Source organism: Anomaloglossus baeobatrachus, chromosome 8 (assembly GCF_048569485.1).
Source record: "Anomaloglossus baeobatrachus isolate aAnoBae1 chromosome 8, aAnoBae1.hap1, whole genome shotgun sequence".
Taxonomy (NCBI): Eukaryota; Metazoa; Chordata; class Amphibia; order Anura; family Aromobatidae; genus Anomaloglossus; species Anomaloglossus baeobatrachus.
In genome coordinates this window covers 232,506,558-232,526,761 of record NC_134360.1, presented here as the reverse complement: position 1 = coordinate 232,526,761, position 20,204 = coordinate 232,506,558, and the positions used below count along the sequence as shown (strand labels likewise).

General features: G+C 43.0%; 1 protein-coding gene across 2 annotated transcripts in view; it reads left to right on the top strand.

Moving 5' to 3' along the window:
* Positions 1-13,923: 13,923 nt before the first annotated feature.
* AK4 (adenylate kinase 4) overlaps positions 13,924-20,204 on the top strand; it is a 64,592-nt gene continuing 58,311 nt past the window's right edge. Inside the window, exons 1-2 of one of the 2 annotated variants that reach the window (XM_075320347.1) lie at positions 13,924-14,125; positions 15,015-15,203. In XM_075320347.1, coding sequence (XP_075176462.1) covers positions 15,059-15,203 — 145 coding nt within the window. In that variant the 5' untranslated portion in view covers positions 13,924-14,125; positions 15,015-15,058. The remainder of the gene's footprint in view (positions 14,126-15,014; positions 15,204-20,204) is intronic. The other variant, XM_075320346.1, reaches the window with a different exon arrangement.

Sequence of the window (20,204 nt, the reverse complement as noted above, 5' to 3'; positions counted from 1 at the left end):
TGGCCCGATTCTACGCATCGGGTATTCTAGAATTTACGTATTGTGTAGTTCATGTATGATTTTTGTTATATATATATATAGATGTTGTGTGTAGTTACCAAGTGTTTGTGTAGGGGCTGTACATGTTCTGGGTGTTGTCTGGGTGTGGCGGGGGGTGAGAGCGGTGTTGTATGTGTGTTGCGTGTGTTGCGTTGTTTGTGGAGCGCTGTGTGTCTGTAGCGTTGTGTGTGTGTTGCGCAGTTTGTGTGTGTGTGGTGTGTTTTGGGGGGAGGTATGTTTTGTGCAATGTGTGTGTTGTGCGGTATGTGCGTATATTTATGTATGCCGCGGTGTTTGTGTGTTGGGTGTTGTGTGTGTGCAGCGTTGTCTGTGTGTGTGTGTGTCTGTGTAGGGCGGTGTTTTTGGTTCCCAGTGTGTGTGTGTGTGTGTGTGTGTGTGTGTGTGTGTTGGGGGGAGGTGTGCACCTCCCATCGTGCTCCATCCCCCATGCTGCGCACTCCCCATCGTGCTCCATCCGCCATGCTGCGCACTCCCCATCGTGCTCCATCCGCCATGCTGCGCACTTCCAAACGTGCTCCATCCGCCATGCTGCGCACTTCCAAACGTGCTCCATCCGCCATGCTGCGCACTCCCAAACGTGCTCCATCCGCCATACTGCGCACTCCCAAACGTGCTCCATCCGCCATGCTGCGCACTCCCAAACGTGCTCCATCCGCCATGCTGCGCACTCCCCATCGTGCTTCATCCGCCATGCTGCGCACTCCCAAACGTGCTCCATCCGCCATGCTGCGCACTCCCAAACGTGCTCCATCCGCCATGCTGCGCACTCCCAAACGTGGTCCATCCGCTATGCTGCGCACTCCCAAACGTGCTCCATCCGCCATACTGTGCACTCCCCATCGTGCACCATCCGCCATGCTGCGCACTCCCAAACGTGCTCCATCCGCCATGCTGCACACTCCCAAACGTGCTCCATCCGCCATGCTGCGCACTCCCAAACGTGCTCCATCCGCCATGCTGCGCACTCCCAAACGTGCTCCATCCGCCATGCTGCGCACTCCCAAACGTGGTCCATCCGCTATGCTGCGCACTCCCAAACGTGCTCCATCCGCCATGCTGCGCACTCCCAAACGTGCTCCATCCGCCATGCTGCGCACTCCCAAACGTGCTCCATCCCCCATGCTGCACCAGCATCAGCCTCTCTGCCCGCAGCATCAGCCTCTCTGCCCGCAGCATCAGCCTCCATGCTGCGCCGTCCCCATCGTGCTACATCCCCCATGCTGCGCACCCCCCATCGTGCTACATCCCCCATGCTGCGCACCCCATCGTGCTCCATCCCCCATGCTATAATAGTTTTCCTATTATACTCAGAAAGGAGTATAATAGGAGGACTATAATAGGAGGAGTAGTCCTGGGGGGAGAGGAGTAGTCCTGGGGGGAGAGGAGTATAATGCCGGCTCCCTGCACATGTGTACCGGGAGCAGGTGAACGCTGGTAACTATGATACACATCGGGTAACCAAGGGACCTTAGTTACCCGATGTGTATAATGGTTACCAGCGTTCACCGGCTCCGTCAAGATCCCAGCATCGCAAGGTTATGTCTGGCGCTGCTGGGATCCTGACGGAGCCGGTGTACACTGGTAACTATGATACACATCGGGTAACTAAGGGACCTTAGTTACCCGATGTGTATAATGGTTACCAGCGTTCACCGGCTCCGTCACGATCCCAGCATCGCAAGGGTATGTGTGGCGCTGCTGGGATCGTGACGAGCCGGTGTACACTGGTAACTATGATACACATCAGGTAACCAAGGGACCTTAGTTACCCGATGTGTATAATGGTTACCAGCGTTCACCGGCTCCGTCAAGATCCCAGCAGCGCAAGGTTATGTCTGGCGCTGCTGGGATCCTGACGGAGCCGGTGTACACTGGTAACTATGATACACATCGGGTAACTAAGGGACCTTAGTTACCCGATGTGTATAATGGTTACCAGCGTTCACCGGCTCCGTCACGATCCCAGCAGCGCAAGGTTATGTCTGGCGATGCGAGCGGAGGGCCGGGGTGAGCGGCCAATCCATGCGGAGGGCGGGGCCAGGCCGAGGCGAGCAACCAATCCGTGGGGGGGAGGAGCCGAGGCGAGGCGAGCTGCCAATCCGTGCGGGGGGGCGGGGCCATGGCGAGCCCAGCGGCCAATCAGCTTTGTGTCACCGTAAGGACACAGTTTTGGAGCAAGACAGACAGACAGACAGACAGAATAAGGCAATTATATATATAGATATACTGGATCTATAAATCAAAAAAGGGAAACCAGTCGCACACTGAAAAAACTAAATAAATTCTACCTAAAAAATTATAAATGGAGGTATGTGGAATATTATAATGGCCATTGTAATACTAGCCCAGCGCCCCTTCACGGCACCCTCCTTTGCTGGGTCCTACACTAATATATATAATATACTATATATATATATATATATATATATAGTGTGTATGTAAAATTTGAAGCATTTTGTTTGTTAAACCATACACTGTGTGGCTCAGTCCCCGGCGGCTAATAAACGCCGCAGTGTTTCCGAGTCCAACATACCTGGCTGAAATCGTACAGCCGGTCCTGCATACATGCTGCCCGTGGATCAGGCCGTATATATTCACTGTCAGTTTTTCTTTACAGCACCACTCCGGCGTTTTTTTTATAATGGTGTTTTAAATTTAAGCCCCTCGTCTGACACCTCCTGGCGGCTTTATCTTCTATTACCGCTGCTTCAGTGACTTGCCGGCAGCTCCACTGTTTCACAGAGGTCACAACTCAATGAAAGTCTATGAGAGCCTCATTGTGGCCTCCTTCTGGCTCTCATAGACTTACGCTGGGAGCTTGTGACGTAACTTCTGTCTTCTGGCCAATCAAAAGTTACAGTCACAACATGGTACGGCAGGACCGGAGCGATGTCAGTTAAAGGTGAAGATGTGATTACTTCACAGGGGGCTTATACTTAAAGTGCCAGTCCAGTGCTGAAAAAAACAAGAACAAAAAACCTGCTAGAGGGATGTTTTAAGATTAATAGCACAATTTGACTGCAATGTGTGAACACACCCTGAGGGGCTGTCTAGTCTAAGAAAAACAGTCTTCAGTCATTCTTTGTGACTGCAGACTGCTGAATCGTGACATTGTGACACTCATATGACCGCATTACAGGAAGATGTATGATTGTATGATTACATGGGCGCTGGTGGACAACAGAGGTGATGCCGAGCAGGAGAGCCGGTCTCCACTGTCAAGCAAAAAGATGGGGAGACGCCAGCGGGCGAAGAGAAGAGAGGATGAGTACTCCATCATCTATCTATCTATCTTTCTATCTATCTATCCCTCTATCTATCTATCCCTCTATCTATCTATCCATCCATCCATCCATCCATCCATCCATCCATCCATCCATCCATCCATCCATCCATCCATCTATCTATCTATCTATCTATCTATCTATCCCTCTATCTATCTATCTATCCCTCTATCCCTCTATCTATCTATCTATCTATCTATCTATCCAAAAAGTACAGTGAAAGTTGAAAATGCATTCTATGCTGAGCGTCATAGCTGAAACATTGTACATTTCTGGCATGGAACACCATCATTTTTTGGATTTGATGCCTAATTTTGAATTTTATATTCATGTTCTGTGGATCTGAAGATTTGCACTTTAGGCCTCATTCAGATGGTGTGTGGCTGGTATGAGTGGTGTTTTTTGTTTTTTTTCTTTCATGGATACAAGTTCACATTATAACTTACCCTGATATGTGAATAGCACCATATTTTTTTGGCAGCACGGATTAAATGGGTCAATGCAAGTCTCTGGGTCCGTGAAAAACATGTCCAGCACATGGATGGCAGCAGTATATAATCCGTGAGTTGTAGATGTTTAATATTGAAAAGTATAGGAGAAGCTTTGTAAATTATTTTGTTAATGATTCATCCATGAAAAACACTGACAACTAAGGCTATGTGCACACTGAGCGTTTTTCACGGCATTTTTGCGTGGTTTTCGGGTGCGTTTTTGTGCTTTTTTGGGCTCTAAACTGCATGACTTCGCTTCCTCAGCAAAGTCTATGACTTCTCATTTTTGCTGTCCGCACACAACTTTTTTGTTTAGCTGCGTTTTTGAGCTAAATAAAAAAAATGGACATGTCAATTCTTTCCTGCGTTTTACTGCGTTTTTCACCCATGCAACGCATTGGAAAAACGCAGCAAAACGCAGTGATCAAAAATGCAGCAAAACACAGCCAAAAACGCACCAAAACTCAGTAAAAACGAATGCATTTTTACTGTTGCGTTTTTGCCGCTGGTGCGTTTTTCTTCGTTTTTGTGGCCAAAAATGCAGCGTTTTTGAGAAGTGCAAAAATGTCCTAGCGTACACATGGTAAAAATGAACACACGGATGTCACACTGATGACACCATGTTTTCACGTATGTGTTTAAACACAGATGTGTGAATGAGGTCTTAGGACTGGTGTTATTACACTTACTGGCTCTTTTTTATCCATCTATCTATCCCTCTATCTATCTATCTATCTATCTATCCATTATCTATCCCTCTATCTATCCACCTATCTATCTATCCCTCTATCTATCTATCTATCCCTCTATCTATCCCTCTATCTATCCCTCTATCTATCTATCTATCTATCTATATATTTATCTATCTATCTATCTAGCCCTTATTTACTATAACTCCATTCTTACCATTATATTTTGAGGCAACCTTTTGGATAAGTTGGATCTCACAAACTGGCACGAATATAATTAGTTTTTCTTGTTTAACCTTATATCATCCTTATTGTGTATAAAAAAATTAACCTCTTCATGACCAATGACATACCTATATGCCATTTGTCGTGTATGGCTGTTTAGCCCGCATTATATCCTGCACATGTCTGCTGATCTGATCAGCAGACATGTGCAGCTAACAGGTGTGGGTAGATCAGAGATCTACCAGCACCTGTTAACCCCTTAGATCGCTCTGTCAAACTCTGACAGCACGCTCTAAAGGGCTCTGCTGGGGATCATAGTGTTCCCCACCACCATCAACAGCCCCGTGACGCGATCATGGGGCACTAATGGGTTGGCATGGCAGCGTGGGTTCAGATGATGACCCCTGTCACTGCCATGACGTCCTTCCTGTGAATGTTGGCACAACGATGCTGAAGCTGATGATGATGTTGAAGCATCGCTCTGATTAGCACAAGCGATCAGATAGTACGGGCATAAAGTCCCTTAGGGGGATTAGTAAAATCATTAAAACATGTAAAAATAAAAGTTTTTTAAAAAATAAAAAAACCTAAAAGTTCAAATCACTCCCCTTTTGCACCATTGAAAATAAAGCAATAATAATAATTAAAAAACCCAAACACATATTTGGTATCGCCACTTTCAGAAATGACCCAATGACCTCTACACCGATATGATGGGGATGTGATGCTTAGTGGAGCATTGTGGACCCCTCTGTCTGCTGATCAACAGGGAGTCAGGAATTGGATCCCATCAATTGGATATTGATGCACTTTCCACCTGGAAACCGCGTCACCACCAACCTTGCCTAATAAATTGCCACTGTGGCTAAAAATGTTATTAAATATGGTGGCGAGCCTCTAAGAAAGGCCCTCGGCTGTTCATATGCTGACGTCTTGTATAGATGCTTGTCAGCTTTTCACCGCACTGGAATATATGGTCATTCCTAAATGTAATCTATTGAATGATTATGTCATTAATAAAAGTTTCCTAATGGGCAGTGATGGGTGGACCCGGACTGTAAAAGTCCGGATCCGCACGGTTTCAAAGGTGCCCAGGTGTTGGGGCCAGGCCTGGGATTCTGGGTATTGCTCCGGATCCGGCACTCGAGAAATTAAAAAAATAAAAACAAAGGAAAAATATTGAAAATAAGAATGAAGCGAGCGCTTCATACTTACCAAGGCTCCGTCATGGCTGTACACTGCTCCCGCGCGGATGTCACACTGCTCCTGAGGCCTCCCTGGGCCGCTCATCAATGCTCATACATATTCACTGCTTTCCCCGCCCATCGGCCGACCTGGCCTCTGTGATTGGTTGCAGTCAGACGCGACCCCAGACTGTGTGACAGCGCCTGGCTGCAACTAGTCTACAGTGTCCACTTTAGGGCATGATCATATATATATGAGTGTCATAAGTCAGTTGTCAGAATTCAGCTGTCATCTGATCGCAGGATCGGGTCCCAGTCACGTAACACTCTTCTTACGCTCGCAGCAGAGTCTGAGCTGAGGGTCATATCGCATTCCTATACTCTTGCATCGGATGCCATACGCCAGTGTGACCCCGGCTAATGATATAGACAAGCATAGTGTCTGTGAATGGAAGCAGTCAGCTGAACGCACGCGGCCACTCAATGTGGGGGCGCAGCTGACTGCAACCAATCACAGGCACCGGTAGGCGGGGAAAGCAGTGCATATTCAATGAAGGTTAATTAATTACTCAGGAAGTGAATGCGTGACCTGGAAGCAGCTTGCCGCCATGACAGATCTTCGGTGAGTAGATTGCGTGTGTCCTTATCTCCTTATCCCTTCTACCAACATTTTTAAACTCCGGTTTCTGATCCCCATAGACTTATATGGGGACCGTATTCTGAATCGGTTTAAAAAAAAAAGAAGATAACAGGGACCCGCCGGTCCCAGTTTTCTGAGAGTCCGCCCACCTCTACTAATGGATTAAAAAAAGTTAAATAAAGTGTTATAAAGTTATGTAAAAGAAAAAATAAATAAAATATAAATATATATATATGAATACATAAAACACGTAAAAAATGAACAAAAAACAAGAACAATGAATATTTATGAATACAGATGTTTAATTTACGTATGTACCTTTCACTTGTTTACAAATTTTGCAGATTGCTGTCTTTTTGTCTAACCTCAATTATATATATTTTTTAAAATTTGTCAGCGTGTAAGTCAGATTGTAAAGTGCAAAGGCAAATTAGATGGAAAGAGGGATTTCTACCGTGGTTCCAGAAAACCCCTCCTCACAATTAGAGTTAAAAGAATTTCTACCACCAGTAGGGGGAGCACATTGTACATGCAGTTCTTATAGCATTTTACAGGAGCTCCCCCTAGTGGTGCGTGCAGACTGAATGCTCTCATGTATCTCTATCGCTGGATAAAAGGATGCAGGGGTTTTGGAATTTTGTGTCAGAAAAAAAAGCTTTTATCCCTATTGTGAATTATGGATATAAATGAAATCATAAATTGATGGTGTGCCCTTAAATATCTTATTTAACCCATTTTTATCCCGAGGATACAAATTTATGTTGCTCCTCAGAATAGATTCATTTAATCTGCCCGTTCAATTTCCAGTCTTCTTATGAACTTGATGTTACACAGGGATTTGTCTCACTGATCGGAGGGACAGAAGAATAATAGGATCCGTGCAGACACTACTTAGATTGTAATGCCATCTGTTGCTTCTCCTGCTTTATTTAAAGGGACAGTGAAGAAAGAGATGAGTCAGGAACATGGGCACGGAGTGGAAATGAGAAGATAAAGCAGCATCCACAGTCTGGTAATAATGTCTGTATCGGCTGTTTATGAGTTGCAGTTTCAGCAAAAGTGACAACAGAAAGTGCCGCCATATTGTTCATCACAGAAACTGACACACACGTATTTCCACTTAGAATCATTCCTTCTCTTCTTGCAGGAGCCATAACGTTAGTATTTTTGTCATTGACCGGCCTAGCCGTACAAGGGCTTATTATTTGAAGGACAGATTGTAGTTTTAAATTACCCCTTTAATCATTCATTCATTCATTCATTGTATACAGAAAAACAGGGGAAAAAAATAACAAGTAGTGTATAAGGGTGAAAAAAACGTACCGTAATTCGACCATTGTTTTGGGGTTTACTTTCTACATCGTTCATTCTGCGGTAAAAATGACCTGTCGGCATAATTCTCCGGGTCAGTATGATTATGATGATACCAACCATAAGGGTTTAGTGTTTTTAGTGGTTTAGAAAAATCAGAACCTTGTAAAAAAAATATATTTCTGTCACTATATTCTGAGACTAAATTTTTTTTCATTTTTCTATCCAATTCTTGCCCAATTTCTGGAGTAAGGTAATCTTCTCTGATGAGTCTAATTTTCAGCTTTGCCCAATACCTGGTCGTCTGATGGTTAGATGGAGACCTGGAGAGGCGTACAAGCCACAGTGTCTTGCATCCAGTGTGAAATTTGGTGGAGTATGCTTCAGCAAGGTAGGAATTTGGCAGATTAAACTTTGCGAAGGGCGTATGAATCAAGCCGCATATAAGGTTATCCTGGAAAAACATTTGCTTCCTTCTGCTCAGGCAATGTTCCTCAACTCTGAGGACTGTTTTTTCCAGCAGAACAATGCACCATGCCACACAGCTTGGTCAATTAATGTGTGGATGAAGGACCACCACATCAAAACCCTGTCATGGCTAGCCAAATCTCCAGACCTGAATCCCATTGAAAACCTCTGGAATGTAATCAAGAGGAAGACGGATAGTCACAAGCATCAAACAAAGAAGAACTGCTTACATTTTTGCACCAGGAGTGGAATAAGGTCACCCAAAAGCAGTGTGAAAGACTGGTGGAAAGCAGCCAAGACGCATGAAAGCTGTGATGAAAAATCATGGTTATTCCACAAAATATTGATTTCTGAACTCTTCCTGAGTTTAAACGTTATTAGTATTGTTGTTTCTAAATTATTGTGAACTTGTTTTTTTGTGGTTTTTTTTTTTTGCATTATTTGAGGTCTGAAAGCAATGCATTTTTGTTATTTTGACCATTTCTCATTTTCAGAAAATAAATACAAAATTTATTGCTTGGAAATTCGGAGACGTTGTCAGTAGTTTCTAAAATAAAAAAAAGCAATTTATTTTTTACTCAAAAATATACCTATAAGGAGAAAAATCAGAAAAACTGACAATTTTGCAGTGGTCTCTTAATGTTTGCCAGAGCTGTATATAATTTTTTCTTTACTTTATTTTTAGTCTCCTTAGGGAACTTGAGCCTGTGATTGTTTAATTGCTTATACCACGTGCTGCAATACCACAATATTTTAGCATATTACATAAATGCGGCAGGACTTCCCAGGAGGACTAAGGTGGCGGCCATGGGGGCATTTTAGAGGCCCACAGCTGCCATTGTAATCCCTCGGCTCCCCGTGATCGTGTCGCGGGGAGGGAGTGACGGGAGCTGGTGTGTGAGCACATGACACTGTCATCGACAGCAGCATCTGAATGTTTAATGTCAGTGCCCTGAGCTCAGTTGCCATCTACGCAACACAGCTGGCATTTGTCGGGTATGAGGCGGGCTCAGCTCCTGAGTGTGCTTCATACAGCCCTCAGGAAAGTGTATATCACAGGTTGCTAAGGGGTTAAAGAGCCATGCGGTCATTTTAAGGAGAAACCTTACCCCTTAGACCGTCCAATCGTTTCACAGCAATCTCCTACTTTGAACAGAAGAAGAGCAAGAAACTCAAAACAGTTGTCTGCAAATGGAAGACGTTTTGTTTTAGAGTAGATTCTGGTTTGGTTTTATATACCCTTGTAAACTGTGAGCCCTCATTGGCAGGGTCCTCTCTTCTCCTCATGGGCAGGGTCCTCTCTCTTCCTCGTGGGCAGGGTCCTCTCTTCTCCTTGTGGGTAGGGTCCTCTGTTCTCCTTGTGGACAGGGTTCTCTGTCCTCCTTGTGGACAGGGTCCTCCTCGTGGGCAGGGTCCTCTCTCCTCCTTGTGGGCAGGGTCCTCTCTCCTTTTCGTGGGCAGGGTCCTCTCTCCTTTTCGTGGGCAGGGTCCTCTCTCCTCCTCGTGGGCAGGGTCCTCTCTCCTTGCGGAAAGGGCCCTCTCTCTTTCTCATGGGCAATGTACCATCTCCTCGTAGGCAGGGCCCTCTCTCCTCGGGCAGGGTCTTCAATCCTTGTGGGCAGGGTCCTCTCTACTCGTGGGCAGGGTCCTCTCTCCTCGTGGGCAGGGTACCCTCTCCTCCTCTTGGGCAGGGTACCCTCTCCTCCTCTTGGGCAGGGTACCCTCTCTCCTCCTCGTGGGCAGGGGACTCTCCTCCTCGTGGGCCGGCTCCTCTCTCCTCCTGTACCGATCTGTGCCTTGTATTATTGTACTTGTCTCTATTATATATACCCCTTTTCACAAGGAAAGCGCCATGGAATTAATGGAATTGTAATAATATATAGTACGTTTTTTTTTAAGGCTTTTTAAAGGTTTGTAACTTTTAGGACTGCTGCTTCCACTAGGTGGCACTAGAGACCCTGTTCTGTGAAATTGCTATTTATGTATTGTCTTTCCCACAGAACATTGCATTGCCTATACATCTCCATACACCAGCTTGGCAGCCTCCTTAATGGGAACATATTTACTGAGAAGCTTATTAAAAGGTAACAACCAATTTGGCTGCACTTTCTGATGTTTCTACTTTTTTTTTTTTTTTTTTTATACAACATTTTTGCTGCTATTATAGATTTTGATTTACTAGTAACATTGTGATGATTTATGTTTAGAAATTGTTAGGTTTAATGTCTTATTGGGTTATTGGGAATTCTCATCTTTTGGCCACTGTGGAGAACATTTATATAAAGGAGTTATAAAGGACTTGTTCTTTCCTGTATTACACAGAAAACACATTCATATAAATGGACAATATGTAATACTTCATTCCCCCTGTGGGGGCACAGGAGGGAAACTGATGACTTTTTGCCTGGTTTATCCACAGATGGCAGTTGATCACTGGGGTCTTAGTGTGGGAAAACCTGGAGGGGAACTGGTCCTTATTGATGAGATCTAGCTGGTGTATGGAGACTTCCATGCAATTATCCATGGGAAAAGTATGGAAATTACCTATCTTCTTGAAGGAAAAGCTTCTGGGTGACACCTAAAAAAACAAGCAGAAACACAGAATCGAGCCGCTTTTTCCCACAGCTCTGTGTCCAGGGGTGGAAATATCATTGGTGAAGCCTGGGCAGCCTCACAGGGGCCCAAGAAGTAAGGGGCCACATCCACCTCCAAAGTAGGAGGAATTTTGCTGTCATACTGTTCCTGCACAGGCGCCACTTCTGTCTGTGTCCACCAGTGGCTGTGTCTAATTACCATATAAAGTATATACACTGGAAATCAAAATTAGAGAACAACACACAATTTCCTGAATGTTGCGGTCATTGTGCAGTTCTATGTGATTATATCCTAACATGAGGAAACTCGCAGGATTTTAAGCTGATTTCATAAATTGAATTTATTGTAAAGCAAATAATAAAAATGTAAATGAGATAAATAAAAAAGAACCCGGATCAAAATTAGAGCACACTTTCAGATCACTGCAAATTATTGGTGTTTATCCAGCACCTGGTGCTAATTTCCTTAATTATCTGGCAAACCCTATGTAGCTGGCAGCCTAACTTTCCAGTTTTCAATGACTTTGCAAAATTGGTGTGTCGTTCCAAAGTGACTGAAACCCTTCAGCAGCAGGTTGTCCAGATGAAGGCCAAAGGGGTGACCCTATCAGCCATAGCAAGAGAAGTTGGTTGTTCCAAGTCTGTGATTTTGGGAATATTGCATCTTTACAACATCACAAACTCTTTCAAGACCCCCAAGAAGGCTAGTCGCCCTCAAAAGACAAATTCAAGAAAGGACAGGATAATGAGGAGAATCTCCATGGTTAATTGTTTCCTCACTGCAGCTGGAATTGCTCACCAGTTAAGCACTGAACAAAGTAAGGATAAGTCGCGTCAAAACAGTGTCACGACGTTTAAGAGCATTTGGACTGAAAGCCCACTCTGCAGTGACCAAATCTCTCATTAGCAAAAAGAATTAACAGGTTAGACTCACCTTTGGTGAAAATTATGTTGTGTGGACAGAGGAGAAGTATCCACAGTTCATTTTAGTGATGAAAGCAAGTTTAATTTATTTAGGTCTGATGGGAAACATTATGTTCATCGACAAACTGGGGAAAGACTGAACCCAAAGTGTGTTAAGAAGTCAGTGAAAGGTGGTGGAGGAAGTGTAATGGTTTGAGGAATGTTTTCTGCAGCAGGAGCTGGACCTCTCATACAGCTACATGGCAGAGTGATACAAGTGTGGATCAGAACCTTCTTCACAACACGTGACTGCTTACTTGCATTCATCACTCAATCAGCCAGCAATTTTCATGCAGGACAATCACCCTGTGAAACAGGAAACAATGAAACAATGAAATGGCCACAGCCTTCAGTCCTGATCTAAATCCAAAAGAAAACCTTTGGAAAATCCTTGGTGACAAAGTTATGGCCAAGAAACTCAGAACAGTCAAATAACTGTGGAAGAGCCTGGAAAAAGAGTGGACCAAAATCCCACCCGAGCAGTGTGAAAGATTAGAGATGTCCTGTGGCCGCAGAAGTGCTGAAGTCATTCACAGCGACGGCCGGTGCACGTCCTACTGATAGTGACTGTTGTTTGCTGCAGAACATTCACTGATCATCTTTCTCTGTGCTACAGTCATTGCTGTTCTCTAATTATCAGCATCACATTTTGGGCAAAATAAAGGTTTTATGCTGATAAACTTTGCATCTTTTGTAAAACCCTGTTCTAGTGGCATGGTGCACCCCTTAAAAAAACCCTCCAAATGTTCATCAATGGACATTACATTGTTTATGAAAAAAGCAAGTGATCTGACATTGTTCTCTAATTTTGATCGCCAGTGTATACCATGGGTATGTGTATATGTGTGTGTGTGTGTGTATATATATATATATATATATATATATATATATGAATGCACACTGTTCAAGACATCTGCTTGCTGTCAGTGATGGGGAACACTCTCGTTTGTGGTCAGATGGGGAATGTACCGACCTTCTCATAGAGTTTATTACAAACTGATTTCCACAATTGTCTGTGGGTATAAAGAACACATTGGCTGCACAATTCTCTCTCTTTTTGGGGGGGGGGTGACTCTGGTTAGGCACGAATCAATTAAGGCTGCTTTCACACATCAGATCAGTTTTTTGGCGTCAGGCATGATCCGGCAAAAAAACTGATGTGATGGATCCGGCGAAAAAACGGATCAGTTGCATCAGTTTTTTACATCAGTTCCTTCAGTTTTTTGACAGATCCGGTGTGACACTGAGCATGCTCAGTTAAAAAAACGGATTTGGCGGCCGGATCCGTTTTTGCCGCATTACGCCGGATCCGGCGTCCATAGGCTTCCATTATAAAACACACCGTACGGCGCCGATCCACTTTTTTTTGCCGGACACAAAAACGTTCACTTCAACATTTCATCCGGCCGCCGGACAAGTAAATTGTGCCGGATCCGGAAAAAAAACGGATGAAACGCAAGGCCATCTGGCGCTAATGAAAGTCTATGGGGGAAAAAACAGATCCGGCGGCAACAGACGCCGGATCCGTTTTTTCATGTTTTTGCCGGATTGTGCCTGATGGTAAAAAACTGATGTGTGAAAGCAGCCTTAAACTCTCTTGCCCTAGTAGTTTGCTACTATGTATCAGTGCCCAAACTCATAGAGGATTGTCTACACTGGACACAATTGTAACAAACCCATAGCTGTACAGAGTATTAGGTTTGTACAGATATTTTTCCTTTAGTTGGAATCAAGAATATCCTTTTAATACTGATAACAAATTGAAGTCTTAAATTTGGGGAAGAAAAGAATTGCGAAGTATATTAGAATGTTACAGAACTTGTAATTATACTGTAAATATAATTTATTTACAATAAAAAAATTAAAAAAGTGACCTAAATTGCATCCTAAATCCATTCCTGCTGTTCAGACAGTGTCCGCTAGGTGACAGTAAAGAGCTGTAGTTTAACCATCTATAGTCTTGTGTTTTTGTGAGGCGCAGAGAGACTACATATCCCAGAAGGCCGTGCGGCGGGGCGTCTGAGCCTCCACAATGAATTGTGCAGAATTCTTTGCTGCTGATGTGTGAGGGAGCAGCCTGCCCTGGGCGTCTGTCCCTCCTGTGCCACAGACAATCCTCTCCCTTAAAGGCTCCCAGCCTGGACGTGGATCATGTAATGTAGGAATCCCTGCTGCTGCTTACTCGCCATATTGAAGGATATAGAGGAGCCCAGGAGGTGAGTTAGGACTTTGCAAATTGCAAAACATGTTGTATCTTATCTGAGGCTTATCTTCTCTGCCTGTCACTCAAAGCTGCAAAGTGCAGAAGGAAGGGTTCTGATTGCTCCTTAAGGGGCTCCAGGGAATGTCCTCTATGGAATTCTAGCAAATGCAATTATTTTGTTTTTTCGTTTCAGTAGCATTTTTTTTTTTATTATGACTGTAAAAATGAAAATAAATAAAATCCATATTTTTAAGATATTAGAAGCTGAAGGTGCAGACTTTAATACTGGGGACTACTTTAGAGCTTTAGATCCAGATCTTTTGAATTTTTAGGGTCATGTTGCTTTAAGAAAATACATACAGTTGCAGTGCATCAGATTGGCGGACTACAACCCACATCTTTCAGTTCACACTGGGGGTCAGATTAACATGTTGGTGCTTATACTTTAATAACAGCCGGAGAGTCACAGTTTGCCAGCAGCAGATAGGTCATGCTGAGAGTTGTAGTGTCACAACAGGTTGTAAAGAGATGTTGAGCCATTCTGGGGGTTGTAGTGTCACAATAGCCAGGGAGCCACAGGTTATAGATAGTACAACTCCCAGCATGATCTAGCCTATGAAGACAGCTGGGAAATCATAGGTTATTAGGTCATGCTAGGGGTTGTAGTGTCACTGCAGACCTAGGGCAAAAGCTTTCAGACTGGTGTACTGGTTCCTAAAAATAGTTTTTCAGCATTATATATGTCCACGCACGCTTCAGTTTCCTAATTTTATAAAATGTAATTTCCCTTGTTGGGAAAGAAGGGGTTAATTTCATTTAAGTATTCTTTGGCATCTTAAGAGGGGCCGGAACTGAGAAGGAGGCTGTAACCAAATATTTTTTCCCGATTGGTTCTTTTGCAGATCCTCTCGGAGTTGGGTTTCCAGAAGTACAAACACCCCTTCTGATGGCGTCCAAACTTTTGAGAGCTGTCATTTTAGGACCACCAGGATCTGGCAAAGGGACGGTGTGCCACAGGATCGCCAAGAACTTCGGGCTCCAGCATCTGTCCAGCGGTGATTTCCTGAGACAGAACATCCGATCCAATACTGGTAAGATAAAACTATCAGCAGATTTCTCCTGAGCACAGGGCAGGGGGCAGCGAATGTTCTCTGATATTAGACATGATTTATTAATGAGGCAGTACATAAAGAATGGCCGAAAGAAAGTGATACAAACCGACGAGATGGAAAAAGCATCGATTACAGAGAGGAACTTCATATTCAGCAGCGAAATACATAAGTATGAGGCCCAATCTGGAGAACATTACATAGAGGGAGAGAATGTGAGATAGATAGATAGATAGATAGATAGAGGGATAGATAGATAGAGGGATAGATAGAGGGATAGATAGATAGAGGGATATATAGAAGGATAGATAGAGGGATAGATAGATAGATACAGGGATAGATAGATAGATAATAGATAGATAATAGAGAGATAGAGGGATAGATGGATAGATAGATAATAGAGAGATAGATAGAGGGATAGATAGAGGGATAGATAGATAGATAGATAGATAGAGGGATAGATAGATAGATAGATGGCATGAGACAAAAATGTGCATCTTTTTGGCATCTGAAAACTGACCGATCACATTTCAGTAGTAGAGGTGTGACCAAGTAGTCAAGAATAAATGTCTATTTTTGTCCTGTAGACAATGTTGCCTTCCCAAGGTCACCTAGACCCAAATCATTGCTTAGTCCTGTTCTGTAAATACTGTCCTTTATTTTTTCTATAACCACTGAATAATGATGTCTGATTTTATACCATCTGTTTTCAGTGAGAGTGATGTGTTTTTTTAACATTAACATACATTGTTTCATATAGGCGGTAGTAGTAGTTATATCCTTGTACATAGGGGCAGTATTATAGTAGTTATATTCTTGTACATAGGGACAGTATTATAGTAGCTATATTCTTGTACATAGGGGCAGTATTATAGTAGTTATATTCTTGTACATAGGGACAGTATTATAGTAGTTATATTCTTGTACATAGGGGCAGTATTATAGTAGTTATATTCTTGTACATAGGAGCAGTATTATAGTAGTTATATTCTTGTACATAGGGACAGTATTATAGTAGTTATATTCTTGTACATAGGAGCAGTATTATAGTAGTTATATTCTTGTACATAGGACAGTATTATAGTAGTTATATTCTTGTACATAGGGGCAGTATTATAGTAGTTATATTCTTGTACATAGGAGCAGTATTATAGTAGTTATATTCTTGTACATAGGGACAGTATTATAGTAGTTATATTCTTGTACATAGGAGCAGTATTATAGTAGTTATATTCTTGTACATAGGACAGTATTATAGTAGTTATATTCTTGTACATAGGAACAGTATTATAGTAGTTATATTCTTGTACATAGGAGCAGTATTATAGTAGCTATATTCTTGTACATAGGGGCAGTATTATAGTAGTTATATTCTTGTACATAGGGACAGTATTATAGTAGTTATATTCTTGTACATAGGGGCAGTATTATAGTAGTTATATTCTTGTACATAGGAGCAGTATTATAGTAGTTATATTCTTGTACATAGGGGGCAGTATTATAGTAGTTATATTCTTGTACATAGGGACAGTATTATAGTAGTTATATCCTTGTACATAGGGGCAGTATTATAGTAGTTATATTCTTGTACATAGGAGCAGTATTATAGTAGTTATATTCTTGTACATAGGAGCAGTATTATAATAGTTATATTCTTGTATATAAGTGGCAGTATTATAGTAGTTATATTCTTGTACATAGGGGCATTATTATAGTAGTTATATTCTTGTACATAGGGAGCAGTATTATAGTAATTATTTTCTTGCACATAGGGGCAGTATTATAGTAATTATATTCTTGTGCATAGGGGGCAGTATTATAGTAGTTACATTCTTGTACATAGGGGCAGTATTATAGTAGTTATATTCTTGTACATAGGAGCAGTATTATAGTAGTTATGTTCTTGTACATAGAGAGCAGTTTATAGTAATTATTTTCTTGCACATAGGAGCAGTATTATTGTAATTATATTCTTGTCCATAGGGGGCAGTATTATAGTAGTTGCATTCTTGTACATAGGGGCAGTATTATAGTAATTTTTTGTACACAAGAGCAGTAGTATAGTAGTTATATTCTTGTACATAGGGGGCAGTATTATAGTAGTTATATTCTTGTACATAGGGGGCAGGATTATAATAGGTATATTCTCATACATAGGTGGGAGTTTTACTTTCATAGTTTTGCTTTGACATGTCCAGAGCAATTAAGCCTCACTTTCCTTAAAAAAGCAATATCTCAGTCAGAGAGCAAAAGATTGCCTAGGTGAAGTTATGGATGACCTTAACTTCCATAATGCAGCATGACCATATTAATAATTTGGGAGGGTGGATCGGTATGATGGACTTCTTTTGGGGTATTCTCAAATTATCTCTTGAGCAGCTCTGAGCTATGCAGTCTCCTAACTTCATGGTTTCTGGCAGGGCAGGCTCCCATCCTTGAGTGACAGTTCTGGTGAGCAGCGGAACTGTAATATTAGTAGAAATATAAACCTCATTACAAGTTGTGCTGTAACACATTCAGTGGTTTGTTTGGGAACATGCACGGCTATCACTGCATTTACATAATAACAGGGCATTTGCACACGTTGTGAAAACTGAAATGACAAAGGAGGTGGAGGCGCAAATGGTGTCTGGTCCGGTGGTACCAAACAGGGTCTGAAAAGGTGCACTAATCTGGTGCGGTTGTGTTATAGACACAACCACTAAAACCACATTAGGATGGCTGCTGCAGAACCCAGGAAAATTGCGATAGAGGAGATGGAAGAAAAGGGTTAACCCGCGCTGCCAGAGGAAGACCACTGACGATCGATGGGGATTAAAACATCTGATTTTATTGTTCTACACGTTTCAGAGCTGTATAACCCCTTCTTCAGGAACAAAATCAATAATGTACATTACCCCATCGATCTTCAGTGATCTTCTTCTGGCAGCGCAGATTATTCCTTTTCTGGGCATTTCAACAAACAGCCAGCTCTGGACAGTGAGAGCCGTGATAAGGACACCTGCTCTGGAAGCTGCCAATTTTGGGGGTTGCTGATCTTACAAGATTTATAATAGCAGCTTTTGAGGAGCTGAGAAGGAGGGATAGGGAAGTGATCTGTCAATTCCTGTTTAGGAATCATTGAGTTGAAGAGAGGTGTCTGGAATATTAGGAGTTAATCCCTCTCTTGAAACGAGTTGTACCCCACTGCAGGAGAATGACAACAGATAGAAAAAGCAAGTCAATTACAAACTTGCTTATTTTCTTTCTGTCAAACTAATTATTGCAATTTAATAACTTGACAATACCCCTTTAAGGCTTGTAATTTTGGTATTATCTGAGAGTCTTTGTAATGCTCTAAAGATTCCTGCCTCCTGGGAGAGGGTCTAGAAGGGAACTATAATGTTCATATGCCCAGATGCTTGATGGGAGCAAAGTAAATAAAGAGCAACGTTCTCTCCTTCCTTCCTCTTCTCAAACTCTGTTTGTACAGGTTTATGAGACAGGGGCTTGCAGAATGCAGACTTGAGGTTTTGTACGTAGCTACGGAGAGTCTCGCAGATTTAGAGGGAACGTGTTTTCACTTTCCACATTAAACTGAAAATAGGACAAGCACGCACGTCTCCTCTGATTGGGCAGTGCCGCCTTGTATAACTGTATGATGTTTTGGCCTTCCCCTTGGTGATTGCTTCTAGAGATAGAGCTATACAGAGAAAATGTTTTCAAGGATTGAATTGTTTAGTAGCCCAAATATATTACAAGTTTTGCAATTTTTAAAAATAAATCACTATGTAAGTGTTTTTTTTTTTTCTACAACAGACATCCCTCTGTCTTGCTCTTGTCCTTCTGTCTGGACCCCAGCAAAGGTTGGCCTCAGTGCACCTTAAAGAGCACCAGCCAATTTTCCAAAACAGTACCATTGCTGACATGGGACTGTGTGCACATTGCCATGCAACCTTATTTACTTTTCCATGACTGTTCAATGTCCCATCACAACACTTGGTCAGTAAGGGGCAATATTCAATTTAGCCACTGTCGTTTTAATGAACTTTGCAAAAATTAATAGTACAAAAGAATATATGAAGCTTTATACTGTAATACATATCAGAGAATTCTCCTTCTTTCTCGACTTATGAGCCACTTCTTCTTTCCTCCCCTCACAATGAATTCATTATTCAATATGAACTACTGCTAAAAATATGTAAGCCTAGGTTCACAGTTCCGTCAATTTGTATCAGTCACAATCCGCGGCTCTGGTAAACAACGGAATCCGTTTGGCGGATTCCGTTGTTCCCATATACTTGTATGAGCGGCGGATTGTGACTGATGATGCTGCGTTGCATCCTCCGCCCGACTGATCAGTCGTGGAACGACTGACTGCCGGGCGGGGGGAACGCAGCTTGTAACGTTTTTTGAGCAGCGCAATCCATAGGCTTTCGCTGCGCATGCTCTCTCTGGCTCCCTGCACACGTAACCAAGGTAAATATCGGTTAAGCAAGCAAAGTGCTTTGCTTAGTTACCCGATATTTACCCTGGCTTCGTGTGCAGGGAGCCCGACACTTCCCCGCTCGGCCTCGCCCCCTCCCGCACTCCTCATGTACACACACACACACACTCACACTCACCTGTCCCCAGCCATGCAGTCACCGGCACTGACGTCCTCAGCGCCATGGCCCCACTCGGCTCCACCCGCCCCGTACTCCACCCCCTGCACACATTCTTGGCGGCCGAAGCTGATCGCTCTCATTAGCCGGCCGCCGGGAGATCATCTGTTTGCTCTCAAAAGCCGGACGGCTATTGTGAACGATCAGATGATCGCTCTCTGTTTTACAACGGAGTCCCACAATGAATTCTATTCTTGTCATCCGTTGTACAACGCATCAGTCATAAGCGTCAAGCAACGCATGTGACTGATGAAAAACAACGGAAATGTGAACCTAGTCTAAGACGGGCTGGCGGCTCACTGAGGGATCAGATTACAGCTTCTTATTGAAGTTGAGAGGG